General features: G+C 41.6%; 1 protein-coding gene across 2 annotated transcripts in view; it reads right to left on the reverse strand.

Annotated features, from left to right (window-relative positions):
- Positions 1-116: 116 nt before the first annotated feature.
- The window catches only part of LOC148890802 (SRSF protein kinase 3-like), a 23,317-nt gene continuing 8,971 nt past the window's right edge, over positions 117-14,462 (reverse strand). Inside the window, exons 8-15 of one of the 2 annotated variants that reach the window (XM_089009371.1) lie at positions 13,089-13,114; positions 12,954-13,010; positions 11,369-11,705; positions 10,015-10,115; positions 6,782-6,889; positions 6,607-6,676; positions 2,271-2,363; positions 117-2,185 (exon numbers count right to left, since the gene is read on the reverse strand). In XM_089009371.1, coding sequence (XP_088865497.1) covers positions 2,001-2,185; positions 2,271-2,363; positions 6,607-6,676; positions 6,782-6,889; positions 10,015-10,115; positions 11,369-11,705; positions 12,954-13,010; positions 13,089-13,114 — 977 coding nt within the window. In that variant the 3' untranslated portion in view covers positions 117-2,000. Of the gene's footprint in view, positions 2,186-2,270; positions 2,364-6,601; positions 6,677-6,781; positions 6,890-10,014; positions 10,116-11,368; positions 11,706-12,953; positions 13,011-13,088; positions 13,115-14,462 lie in introns of both variants that reach the window. The other variant, XR_016116569.1, reaches the window with a different exon arrangement.

A 14,462-nucleotide genomic window follows, 5' to 3' on the forward strand; every position in this document is an offset into this window, starting at 1 on the left:
AGCGCACACACAAACTCACACCGAGCTCCTCCTACTCCCCAGCACAAATGGATTTATTTGGTGAAGCTGAGTGAGCGGCTAAACGGAAGCCGGTTCGATGCATATCACCCAGGTGGTCTTCCATCACTTTATGGGGAAGGGGGAGGGGGTGTTCCATGCCACTGCAGTCCAACTAAAAAGCGCCTTTCGAAAGTCATAGAAAACAAACTTGATAAAATAATAATAATAATAATAATAATAATAATAATAATAATAATAATAATAATAATAATAATAATAATAATAATAATAATAATAATAATAATAATACATTTCTAAGCGCCTTTCAAAACTCTCAAGGTCACTTGAGAAGTTTTTCTGTGGGTGAGCAGCGGCAGCTACATGCGCCAGCGTTCACTCAACCTGGAAGTAACTCAGATAGAAAGCGAGCTAGTGAAGGAAATAAATACATTTAGTTAGCCATTTTAAACATTGTAGGATGAACATTAAAACAGTGAGTTAATCAGTAGCAATGGTGCTCTGGTTTCAGTGGATGGGTGAGTTAATAAGAGGATGTGCAAGCGGACATGGAATGTGTGCATGTTTGTTTGGAGTTGTTCAGGTACCAGGAGGTCAAGGGGTCAGCTGGTCCTCATCACCCAAGTAAAGATAAAAGTTACGACTTAGCCAACGCTGCACAAAGGAGGTGAAATATTACGAACTGACCAAACGCTGAGCTGACAGAAGCAACTCGAGACGTTTTCACGACATCCCGCCAAAAGGATGACGACATCAGAGGAGAGGGATCCAATCAACTGCTGATTTCTTTGTTTGAGCCAAATTTGAATATGCATGTGGTACACCTTTAAATTTGGGCTGCTCAGTCTAAGCCTTTGTCTTTCGTCTCTCTTGCTGATTTGGGGCACACGAATATTTTCTGTGTCAAGAGCTGAGACCCAGAATTCTGCATTAGATGAATTGAGAGGAATAAATTATCTGTGAGTAACTTGCCGGCTTCTTTGGTGATCTCTCTCACAACGAACATGCCAATTGTTAGGTTTCAACGTTGCGCAATAAGGTAAATATTTAATTCCGTTCATAATATTTACAATTTTAAAGATAACCGTAAAATGCTATTATTAGCCTGTAATATTCTAACCTAACACTAGCTAGCTATTAGATAGCCAACAGATAGCCAGCTAGCCAACAAATAGCTAATAGCCAGCTAACCAGCTAGCTAGCTAATAAACAGCTAGCCAGCCGGATAGACAGTCAACAGATAGCCAGCCAGCTAGCCAGATAGCTAATAATAGTAATACATTTCATTTGTAGGCGCCTTTCAAAACTCTCAAGGTCACTTTCTAGTCTGTTGATCAATTTTTCTGTGGGTGAGCAGGGGCAGAGTTTGGTCATTGAGTCTGCATCCGAGGGGTCCGCTATGAGCATGTCAGAGATGTTCGGTCGGACACTGTGGACAAAGGCTCGAACACAGGAAGATTGTATTTTACTGCCGGCAGGGGACGTAGTCATTCATGACAGACACCCACATTTTGCAGCCCTCTGCAGTATATGCAAATTAAAGTGATGATGCATTAGTAAAACATAGTTTTCTTACGTCGTTCTACGCACCGACAGCTGTAAGCAAAAAATCATCGACATTTTAATTGGTTGTCTTTTCCATGAACTGATAAATTTGTAATCTGGCTAATGAGCTCTTCCTGTGAGGGAGTTTCAAGTCCTCCTGTGACCAAGAAGTTTCCAAAGTCCTAAATTCTGTTCAAGTCCAGATCTAGATGAAGATGACAGTTTAACAGGCTGTGTCTGTTTAACTCAGATTGACTGTGGCCATTTGCGCCTTTACTGTGGGCATATTGTTTGGTTGGCCAGCTAAGCATTGGACTTTTAAATATGATACCTTCTTATTCTCCATCAGAGCATCAACACAGACTGAGAGGGAGAAAACCAAAACAAAAGGGGTTTGCAGATGGTGCCCAGCAGCACACCGAGAGCCACGAAACAAGTCAGGTTGCGATCCACGGGTGTTTCAGACATTGAGCGGCCGTGGCTCGTTTTTCGGGCTGAAGATGCAACATGGTCGAAAGGAAGGAGGTGAACTGAGCTGCTTCATCCCGCGGCCACTCGTACTTGTCCAACAGAATTTCCAACAAGCTCCACGGCTTCAGTTTTGAGATGCGTCTCAGTTGTCCTGAATGGGAGTTGACAAAAGGGTCATAAATTGACTCCTCAAATTGAATTTTTAACCCCCCCCCCCCCCCCCCCCCCCCACCTACCATTTTGGTTGAAGAATCTTTTTGATTTTTTCCCTGAAAGGGCAAACTTGGATGGAAGAGGTCCTAACAGCTCAATAATGTGTGCAATGTGATCTAAAATGACAAGCAAAAGTCCTTGATCCACAGGTGAAAAAGACACTTTGATCCTCTTTTATCTACCTGATTCATAGACCTGCTTCATACAACAAGGAGGGTGCAGAAAGTGCTTAAGATTGAATGACTGTCTTTGTGTTGTCGTATTGTTTTGTTATTTTGCTCTTTTGACTTTAAGATGGCGCCGCGAGATTGGATGCCTTTCCAGCATCTCATGTATTTTGTTTTTCTACTAATTATTTTCTTCTTCCTTCAACTTTGCTGCTGTGAAATGTAAATTTCTCCACTGCAAGACTAATAAATGCTATTCCAATCCCAACCAATCCAATCCGATCCAAAATCAAGGCTTTGTTGGTGCACAAATATAGAATCAACTTTAAAATTGTCTTTATACATTTAAAGCTATCCATAACCTTGCCTCCCATACCTATCTGACCTTCTTCAAATTTCTATTCCCTCTCATTCCCTCAGATCGTCTTCCTCCCTCCACCTCTGTGTGCCCCCTCCCCTGCCCGTCTCACCACGATGGGGGACAGAGCTTTCAGCCGCTCTGGCCCCAAAATCTGGAACTCACTTCCTCCCAACATTCGTAACATCGATTGTCTTCCCACCTTCAAGTCCCATCTCCAAACCCAACTATTTAATCTTGCATTTTCTGTGTAGCTCTATCTCTTGTTTCTAGTTATAATTGTATTTTATTTATTGTATTCTATTTATAATTGTATTTTATTTATTATTGTATCCATGCTTGTCTGTGACTGTAAAGTGTCTTTGAAAGGTGTGCCCGGAGGAAAAGAGAGAAATGGAACGCCAAGAGTATAGAACTAAGAGTAGGAACTTTGAATGTAGGAACAATGACAGGTAAAGGTAGAGAGCTGATTGACATGATGCAGAGAAGTGTGTGTCCAGGAGACCAGGTGGAAAGCGAGCAAGGCTAGAAGCTTAGGGTCATGGTTTAAGTTTTTCTATCATGGTGAAGACAGAAAGAGAAATGGAGTTAGGGTTATAATAATAACCCATTTCATTTCTAAGCGCCTTTCAAAACTCTCAAGGACATCTTAAAAGTGGAGTTTTTTAGTAATGTCTTAGAAGTAAAAAGAGTATCAGATAGAATGATGAGTCTGAAGCTAGAAATTGAAGGTGTGATGTTCGATGTTGTTTGTGGGTATGCCCCACAAGTAGGATGTGAGCTGGCAGAGAAGGAGAAATTTTGGTTGGACTTTGATGAAGTCATACAGAACATCCCGAGAAGTGAGAGGGTTGTAATTGGTGGAGACTTCAATGGACATGTTGGCGCAGGAAACAAAGATAATGAGGAGATGATGGCAGGTTTGGACTCCAGATGAGGAACGCTGAAGGACAGATGGTGGTTGACTTTGCTAAGAGAATGGAAATGGCTATTGTGAATACTTTCTTTCAGAAGAGACAGGAACATATGGTGACCTATAAGAGTGGAGGCAGAAGTACACAGGTGGACTACATTTTGTGTCAACAGAATTAATTAATTAATTAATTAATTAAATTTTATTTTACTAATTTTTTTACTAATTTTACTTAATTTTGTGTAAATTTCTCCACTGTGAGACTGATAAAGGCAAATCCAATCCAATCCAATCCAATCCAAACAGCGCCATCTAAAGGAAATCAGTGACTGCAAAGTAGTGGTTGGTGAGAGTGTAACCAGACAGCATAGGTTGGTGGTGTGTAGGATGACGCTGGCAGTGAGGAAGATGAAGAAACCAAAGGCTGAAGTGAAGACAAAATGGTGGAAGTTGAAAAGGAAAAAGTGTTGCATGACATTGAGGAAGGAGGTGAGACAAGCACTGGGTGGGCAAGAGGTACTTCCAGATGACCGGCAAACTACAGCGAACGTAATCAGAGACACAGGTCGGAAAGTACTTGGTGTATCGAGTGGAAGAAAGGTAGATAAGGAGACTTGGTGGTGGAATGGGGAGGTGCAGGAGTGTATACAGAGAGAGAGGTTAGCAAAGAAGAAGTGGAACACTGAGAGGAGGGACGAGAGTAGACAGCAGTACAAGGAGATGCAGCGCACGGTTAAAGTAAAGGTGGCAAAGGCTAAACAAGAGGCCTATGATGACTTGTATGCTCGGCTGGACAGCAAGGAAAGGCGAGACAGAAAGACAAAGATGGTAAGGACCTGCAGCAGGTTCGGGTGATTAAGGATAGCTGGTCGTAAGTCGGGTGTTACCTGTATTGAATTTTAGGACCACATAAACAGCCTTTTACTTTCTATTGCCACAAAGGGACATAAGTCTTCTTGTGCCGGTCCCAAGCCCGGATAAATACAGAGGGTTGTGTCAGGAAGGGCATCCGATGTAAAAGCTTGGCCAAAGCAAACATGCGGATCAAACCTCTGAAGATGGAGGACACTGATTCTCTGTGGCGACCCCTTGAAGGGAAAAGCCGAAAGAAAAAGAACAAGAAGAAGATGGCAATGTATTAACAGGTGCCAGTAGTGTGATGGCAAGATGGAAAGAGTACTTTGAAGACTTGATGAATGAGGAAAATGAGAAGGAACAAAGAGTAGAAGACGTGACTGTTGTGGACCAAGACGTAGCAAACATTAGCAAGGATGAAGTGAGGAGGGCGCTGAAGAGGATGAAGGGGGGAAAGGCACTCGGGCTTGATGATTTACTAATCAAGGTATGGAACTCTCTTGGAGAGGTGGCGGTGATGTTCCTGACTGGGTTATTCAACAAGATCTTAGATGGTGAACAGATGCCTGAAGAATGGAGACAAAGTGTACCCGTGCCCATTTTTAAGAACAAAGGAGATGTGCAGAGTTGTACTAACAACGGAGGAATAAAGTTGATGAACCATACAATGAAACTCTGGGAAAGAGTAGTTGAAGCAAGGCTAAGAGCAGGAGTGAACATTTGTGAGCAGCAGTATGGCTTCATGCCAAAAAAAAGAGTACGACAGATGCAGTGTTTGCTTTAAGAATGCTGATAGAGATGTACAGAGAAGGTCAGAAGGAATTGCATTGCGTCATTGTAGATCTGGAGAAAGCGCATGACAGGGTGCCCAGACAAGAGCTGTGGTATTGCATGAGGAAGTCTGGAGTGACAGAAAAGTATGTCAGAGCGGTGCAAGACATGTATCATGACTGTAAGACAGTTGTGAGGTGCGCTGTCGGTGTGACTGAGGAATTCAAGGTGGAGGTGGGACTCCACCAGGGGTCAGCTCTGAGCCCCTTCTTATTTGCTATGGTGATGGACAGGCTGACAGATTATGTTAGACAAGAATCTCCTTGGACCACGATGTTTGCAGATGCCATTGTGATCTGTAGCGAGGACAGGGAATAGGTGGCGGAGAAACTAGAGATGTGGAGATATACCCTGGAAAGAAGAGGAATGAAGATCATTCGCAGCAAGACGTAATATGTGTGTGAATGAGAGGGATCCAAGTACAACAGTGATGCTACAGGGAGAAGAGATAAAGAAGGTGGAGGATTTTAAGTACTTGGGGTCAACCGTCCAGAGTAATGGAGAGTGTGGAAAAGAGGTGAAGAAGCGTGTCCAGACAGGCTGGAGCGGCTGGAGAAAAATGTCAGGTGTGATGTGTGATAGGAGGGTTTCAGCTAGGATGAAAGAAAAAGTGTATAAAACTGTGGTGAGACTAGCCATGATGTTTGGACTGGAGACAGTGCCACTGAAGAAAAGACAGGAAGCAGAGCTGGAGGTAGCAGAGCTGAAGATGTTGAGGTTTTCTTTGGGAGTGACCAGGTTGAATAGGATCAGGAATGAGTCCATTCGAGGGACAACTCATATTAGAGGCTTTGGAGAGAAAGTCAGAGAGGCCAGACTGAGATGGTTTGGACATGTCCAGAGGAGAGAGACCGACTATATCGGGAGAAGGATGCTGAGCCTTGAACTGCCAGGCAGGAGACCGAGAGGAGGACCGAAGAGGAGGTTTATGGATGTGGTCAAAGAGGACATGAAGGTAGCTGGTGTGGGAGAAGAGGATGCACAAAACCGGAATAGATGGAGGACATTGATTCGCTGTGGCGACCCCTGAAGGGAAAAGCCGAAAGGAAAAGAAGGAGATTATTATTATTATTATTATTATTATTATTATTATTATTATTATTATTATTATTATTATTATTACAACAGGAAATACTTTTTCTTATTAATTAATTTCTGTTGGATGTATTGAATAATAAATAATGAGCAATATGAGGAGGACAATCGTGATGATGTAAAAAGCAAACACACCCGACCTTCTTCTCGGGAAAATGTGGTCCCCGACTGAGGGTCAAACAGATAGTCCCCAGTGGCGAGCTCGAAAGCCTACAAGTACACACAAAGAGAGAGCCCCGATGTCGGGCTGGGATGCTATGGTCATATCCATGAGGGGCATTTGACTGTGAAATGTTTGTCGGCAACCTTTCTCACCATGCAGGCGGTGCTCCAGATGTCAGCTGGAGTGCCGTAGTCCGCGCCAATCAAGACCTCAACCGAGCGGTACTGACACGTCTGGATGTCCTCTGTAAAGTGTTTGGACTGCACAAGAAGACCACAGAGTTTGGTTTTGCTGCAAAAAAAGTTGAGCCGTCGAAAAGTGACTGATTTGAATTTATTCTCTCTTTCATGCAAGCGCGTTGCTGCGGAACAATTTTGCATAGTTTTCAAGGTTCCTTTCTAATTTTTTGCCTGTGTGCTTTTCATCTCCCTTTTTGGTATTGTAAAGCGAGGGTGGTGTGGGAATGTGAAACGCCTAAAGGCCCCTTTGTGATGTGTCAAGGCTCGACTAATGACAGGGGTGTCCAAACTTTTTGCAAAAGGGGCCTGATTTGGTGTGTTAAAAATGTATGGGGTGGGCCAACCTTAGTGGACGTTCTTTACAAATACAGTGATACCTTGGCTTACGAACTTAATTGGTTCCCAGACAGAGTGTGTAAGGTGAAAAGTGTGTATACGAAAAAAATATTTCCCATAGGAAACCATTAAAATGAGAATAATCCATTCCCAGTTCCCCACAAAACATAATTTTCTACCTTCTAATTTTCTAAGCCTTAAAACTACACAAAATATACCTTATTTTATGTATAATAAATGTGCTATGGTATAATAATTAAAGAAAGAAATTATTGTATAATAAAGTTGTTTTATTTACCTTTGTAACGGTCGATGGCTTGATGGAATGGAGTGGCCGGTTTCATCAGCATTAAACACTTGATGAGGAATGTAACCTTCTTCTTTCACGATCTTGAGGAATGATCCCTTGTAGGTGCTTTCTGTGTGATAATTGTATTTAGTTCCTCATCAATTGTGTTCTGTTTAGCTGGGTTGATAGCTTTTTGCATCGAGTGTACAAATGGCTTGTGCGGGTTGTTTGTGGAGCCTGATTGATGGGCTATTTTAACCTTCCAGTCTACACTCTGCCTTTGAAATATCAAAGTTGAAACTCTCTCACTGTCGTCTGTCTGTCGCTTTAATGTTTAAACCACCCCCGCCCTCACTGCTGCGTTCTTGACCAATCACGTGGCTTTAACCGAAGACTGGCGGCGGGGAATAGAGAACAAAAATGAGTCGGCTGCCATTTTGTTGTTAGAAGAACGGGCTTGTTCACGAACGACACATCACTCATTGAGGCAGCTCCGTATATGAAAAAAGTTCGTATGCCAAGGTAAAGTTCGATTGCCAAAGTAAAAATTTCATAAATGTAACGTTCGTAAACCGAAATGTTTGTAAGCCAAGGTAAAATTTTCATAAATGTAACGTTCGTAAACCGAAAAGTTCGTAAGCCAAGGGGTTCGTAAACCGAGGTATCACTGTAACTGAAATTCAGTCAAATAAATTTCAACGAGACATTCTGTGTTTCACATTTGTTTTTTATAATTTAATTTCAGCTATCTTAAGCATGTATTTTGGTTCATTTGAAATAATAATAATAATAATAATAATAATAATAATAATAATAATAATAATAATAATAATAATAATAATAATAATAAGGGCGGATGGCAGGCAGATTGACCACTCCAAATTGTCCCTAGGTCTGAGTGTGAGAGTGACTGTTGTATGTCTTTGTGTGCCCTACGATTGGCTGGCAAACAATTCAGGGTGTCCCCCGCTTCGTGCCCAAAGACAGCTGAGATAAACTCCAGCAATCCCCGCGACCCTAATGAGGAATAAGCGGTACGGAAAATGAGATGAGATGAGATGAGATGAGATAATAATAATAATAATAATAATAATAATAATAATAATAATAATAATAATAATAATAATAATAATAATAATAATAATAATAATAATAATAAGGGCGGATGGCAGGCAGATTGACCATTCCAAATTGTCCCTAGGTCTGAGTGTGAGAGTGACTGTTGTATGTCTTTGTGTGCCCTACGATTGGCTGGCAAACAATTCAGGGTGTCCCCCGCTTCGTGCCCAAAGACAGCTGAGATAAACTCCAGCAATCCCCGCGACCCTAATGAGGAATAAGCGGTACGGAAAATGAGATGAGATGAGATGAGATAATAATAATAATAATAATAATAATAATAATAATAATAATAATAATAATAATAATAATAATAATACATTTAATTTCCAACCAGCTTTCAGAACACTCAAGGACACTTGACAATCAAAAAAACAATACATAAAACAATAAAACCATAATTAAATTATACATAATAAAATATCTTATTGAACTAGACCATGAATGTAATTTTAAATAGGTGGGTTTTGAGGTGGGATTTGAAAGTAGGAAGGGAGTCAATATTACAGATGTTGGGTGGAAGTGAATTCCAGAGTTTGGGAGCCGAGTGGCTGAAAGCTCTGCACCCCCAAACAAAGTAATGTAGTTTATTCTACACATTGTAAGAATGAAAATTGTAAGGAGCAGTACATTGGGGAGACTCAACAAATTCTCAAAAAAAGACTATCAACCTCGCAGGGATAATACTAGTGGGCCTCAATTGGCAGTACATTTGCACCTAAAAGCTAGCAACCACTCATTTGACGACAATGAGGTTAAAATCTTTGCGAAAGAACATAGATGGTTTGAAAGGGGAGTAAAAGAAGTGATTCTCATAAAACAACAAAATCCTTCATTAAACCGGTCTGGTGGGGTGAGGTTCAATTTGGATCGTTGGTACAATAGCCTGCTTAGGCAAAACAGGTTAGGCAACATTCGTAATGGTGATGAGGTGATACCGGAGGGAGTGGGGCAAACAGGCCAGTCGTTAGTCAGGAATGTAGGAACAATCAGTGGGGCCACAGGGAGTGGACCTCTGCTCCCCCCAACCTGAGAGTAGGGAATTATCATAGCTGTGTCCGGCGCCGCCATATCTGGACATTAGGGATATATAAATAGAGCCGATACAACCAGTAAGACTTTAGTTCGCTGACGAAGCCTCTTGGATAGGAGGCGAAACGTCCGACACCTCTAAAAAAGTACAGATGACGGCTGAAGAAACCTTCTCATCGATTGCAGCATTTAATACAAACAGGTAACTAACAGCGCTACTGCCCAATGTCTTCATTCTACATGCGGGCCAGACATTATCAGTTTTATGACAGAGGCTTTTTTTATGACTTCAACAGGTTTGACTCATGATGCCGGATTATGGCAACACATCCAACATGGCAGATTTTCGTCTGGTTGCGATGTCACTCACCACCCAGCAAGCATTTCCCAGATCAGCAATCTTAATGAACAGCTTGTCCGCATTATGTGGCAGCAGGAAGTCAAGCGGACCCTCACAGTCGCTGATTCCTTCTGGAAAAAAAATACGTTATGATGCGACATCAACTTTGAAAGGACTACAGTGATACCTTGTCTTATGAAATTAATTGGTTCCCAGACAGTTTGTAAGGCAATAAGTGTGTATCCTAAAAATAATTTCCCATGGGAAACCATTAAAATGAGAATAATCCGTTCCCAGGTCGCCATAAAACATAATTTTCTACTTTATAGTTTTCTAAGTCTTAAAACTACACAAAATATACCTTATTTCATGTATAATAAATGTGCTATGGTATAATAAATGAAGAAACTTTGATCCTCTCCTCTTTCATCTAGAACTGTTTCATGTCATCACAAAGAGGGTACAGCAAGTCCTGAAGAATGAATGTCTCTCTGTGTCTTTGTTTTGTCATATTGTCTCTATGCTGTCACATTATTTGTTATTTAGTTTTTTTTTGTTCTTTTGACTTCAAGACGGCGCCGCGAGAGTGGCTGCCTTTCCAGCAGCTCATGTATTTCGTTTTTCTACTTTCATTCCTTTCATCACTTTGCTGCTGTGAAATGTAAATTTCTCCACTGTGAGACTAATAAAGGCATATCCAATCCAATCCAATCCAATCCAAATAAACTACAGTATAATAAAGTTGTTTTATTGACCTTTGTGATGGTCGTTGATGGCTTGATGGAATGGAGTGGCTGGTTTCATCAGCATGAAACACTTGATGAGGAACGTAGCCTTCTTCTTTCGCCATCTTGAGGAATTATCCATAGGAGGTGCTTTCTCTGCGATAATTGATGAAAAGCCGGATTGATGGGAATTTTAACCGTGCAGTCTGCACTAGGCCTTTGAACTATCAAAGTTGAAACAAGTCCAAATTTCACCGTTTTCTATCCATTTTCTCACTGTCGCTCTGTCGTCTGCCTGTCTCTTTAATGTTTACCCCCACCCCCACCCCACTGCTGCGTTCTTGACCAATCACGTGGCTTTAACTGAAGACTGTGCGTGGGGAATAGAGGACAAAAATGAGTCGGCTGCCATTTTCTTGTTAGGAGTACGGGCTCGTTCGCGAACGACACTTCACTGATTGTGGCGCTCCGTGTGTATCCCCAAATATAGTTCGTATGCCAGGTAAAATTTTCATAAATTTAACGTTCGTAAACCAGAAAGTTCGTACGCCAAAGGGATCGTAAACCGAGGTATCGCTGTACTGTGATGTGGATCATGTGATACAACGTTGTCCTTGTCATTGGCCGGAACCATCTTTTCAAGACATCCAAACACTGACCATTACGGGAGGGTTGTGCGTCTGGCGTCTGGTGCGAAAACAGACATGCGGACGCAGAAAAGGGAGCTTCTTTGGCGATGTCCGGCAACGAAGAGGTGAGGCCTCGATGACGGAGCGCAGGCGAATCCACCCTGTCGGACAAGAGTAACGTCCGTCTCCTTAACGCCACGTTACCGCAGGGAAGTGACGAATGACAGGTGGCGCTATTTGCGCCGTAAACATCTGATCGGGCGTCGGCGGCTCGATTTCGACTGGAGACGGTAGCAGTGGCCTTAGTTTGCTGCTTCCTCTGCGTCCGCATCAGGCGTTTTAGGTGAAACTTTGAAGCCACGCTTGACTGTGGAGGGAAGATCACACGGTCACATTCGTGGCTAGAGACCGTTTACACGAGTTTGGCATTCACACAAAGGAGATATTTTCGACTTGCAAGGTTTCTCCACCAAAGTCATCAGTCATCTGTCAAAAGGAAAGAAACTGAATCTCCATATATTTGCACGTTTCAGCATGTTTATAATTTAGCATCCTGCTATCATTCACTGTTTTGTAAAAACAAATAAATAAATGCTGTTTTGTGTAACATCAGTGTCTGAAATAACGTCTGCCTGGGCGCCTTATTTTTTTCAAATCAAATGTTTTCTTTATTACGATTTTGAAATCTTCGTTCGGTTTGGAAATTTCGGAATTTCGGTTCGTTTGGCAATTTGCATACTCGGCAAACAATCAGAAGCCTGCATCAAATAACTTTGTACAAATGCCGATTGCATTTGTATATTATTTTCCAAAGTAGACGCACAGAGAACACAAGCCAAAACCTCAGCCCAAAAACGTCTGTGTAAGCTCTCAGTCGTACAGGAGTGGTCCATCGATGAGAAGGTTTCTTCAGCCGTCATCTGTACAAATTTGAAGGTTTCTGACGTTTCTCCTCCTATCCAAGAGGCTTCGTCAGCGAACTGAAGTCTGACTGGTCGTATCGGCCCTATTTATATATCCCTAATGTCCAGCCCAGACCAAGAAGAAAGATTCAAAAGAAGCTAACAAAATTTATGACGCTACAAAATGTAAACATACATTAAAAGCAGCGTGGAAAGAGGAGTTCACGTGGCTTGTCGCAGACGACGCAACGCAAACATTGCATTGTGCAACATGCCCAACAGTGTATGGACTAACGACAACTGGAGCAAAATCATCAGCAAGGGATATTTACCATCAATTAAGCAAGGGAGCATTTGTGGTAGGTACATCAATTACTTCATTCCAGTGTTTCTTGTTGCCAAGCTTTGGCAACAAGAAACTAGAAAAAAGGGCCGGGTGCTTTGTCTCCCTCTTGTGGCAACTACAACGAATTCTAAACTTTTTTTGTGGTTGAAGAAAATGGACAGATACTAAAATGTTGGTAAGACCACAACTTTCAAGTCACAACTTTTTTTTAAATTTCCATCATTACATTTTTTGGGCATATTCAGAAAGTCCCGCCCCCTTGTTCGTGACGTCACGCCGGTATACTCCTTCCCAAACTGCCTTGCTCCAGATTCAAAACAATTAAAAAAATACAACAACAATTAAAAAAATACAAGCCAAGATTTACCTTATTCCCAAGGTTGTGGAAAACGCCCGTCAGCCTTCCCATCAAGTTGGCGAAACTCTGAAGAGATTTGTGAGTCATACAACACCACATCAATTACTGGCATACAAATATTCATCAATGAGACACTGTATGCACCTTTTTTGGTATGGCCAATGAGCTCTCTGGAAAGGAAACAGAAAACAGAATGTGACCATTAAACAATTACAGTAAATGATGCAGTTTGTTGGATTATACAGCCACTATTCTGAATTTGATACTATCCCTAAAGAGGAGAACTAAATAATAATAATAATAATAATAATAATAATAATAATAATAATAATAATAATAAATGACATAAAGGACAACCGACACCATTTTTTGTTTCCTAAGTATCATCAGAAAAACGTTTTATAGCATCTAAAACACCCAAAACACGCAGGCTGATATTTTTAGTCCAATAGCAAAACACCAATAAAAATGACTTAAAGTGTCCCAAAACTGCCACAAAAGGGGCTCGGAACTGGGGATATTCAGAAAGTCCCTCCCCCTTTTTCGTGACGTCACACCGGGATACTCCTTCCTAAACTGCCTTGCTCCAGATTCAAAACAATGGCTTCAGAGAGTTCAGATTTGTAGAAGATGCTTTCTTGTTACTCAACCAGTTATGAATATGATTCAAATAGTTCTTAAGAGGAAAGCATCAATGTTTGCAATCGATTAAAGAAGTCATTCCATGTCATTTTGAGGCATCTGGACTGAAATGTAGCGTCTCAGAAAATGCACAAGATGGCGCACAAGCTCCGTTGGAAATGGGCTGATTTGTCTGCTGGGAATTTGTGTCAACTCGTATCAAATAGTAGTCTTGGTGCAACACACAACGATTCACCATCACATTATCTATGTGTTTTCCTTCTAATTTCGCCATCAACACGAAGTTTTCAGACCAAACAAAGTACCCAAAAATGCATTGTGTGTCACTTTCTTGGTCAGGGGCGTTCCAGACGTGACGTCACGTCAGGCATCGTCACCAACTCAGAAACAAGACTTCCTGAATATTCAGCGCAGTCTTAAAGGACAACCGAGTTGTGTCCATAATTTGTAAAATGTCTTCAAATGACTTCTACGGAGCGTATTTTAATAAGATTCCACCGCATATAGCTATATTTTATGTTTTAAGACTCACACTGAATATTCCGGAAGTCTTGTTTTTGAGTTGGCGACGAGTCCGTACGTGACGGCACTAAAGGGCCGCCCTTGACCGTAAAAAAGACGCATTGTAGCGGTCCTTCCATCACGTCAATGTATTTTGCTGGACTTGTTTGGTCTGGGGACTTCGTATTGCACCCAAAAGCCACCAGAAGGCCAAAAGAGGGCGTCCAAGCGCCATATAAGGAATTTATCAGCCTGTGAAAACTGAGGTGGCCACAGGAGGTCGCCATTTTGTGCCTCTTTTTTTGGGTGAGAGATTTCCCCCCAATGTTGCCTCAAAATGGCAAAAATAATTTTTTAATCGATTGCAAACATGTA

The sequence above is a fragment of the Hippocampus bargibanti genome, linkage group LG12, assembly GCF_051943395.1.
Source record: "Hippocampus bargibanti isolate YZ-2025 linkage group LG12, ASM5194339v1, whole genome shotgun sequence".
Taxonomy (NCBI): domain Eukaryota; kingdom Metazoa; phylum Chordata; class Actinopteri; order Syngnathiformes; family Syngnathidae; genus Hippocampus; species Hippocampus bargibanti.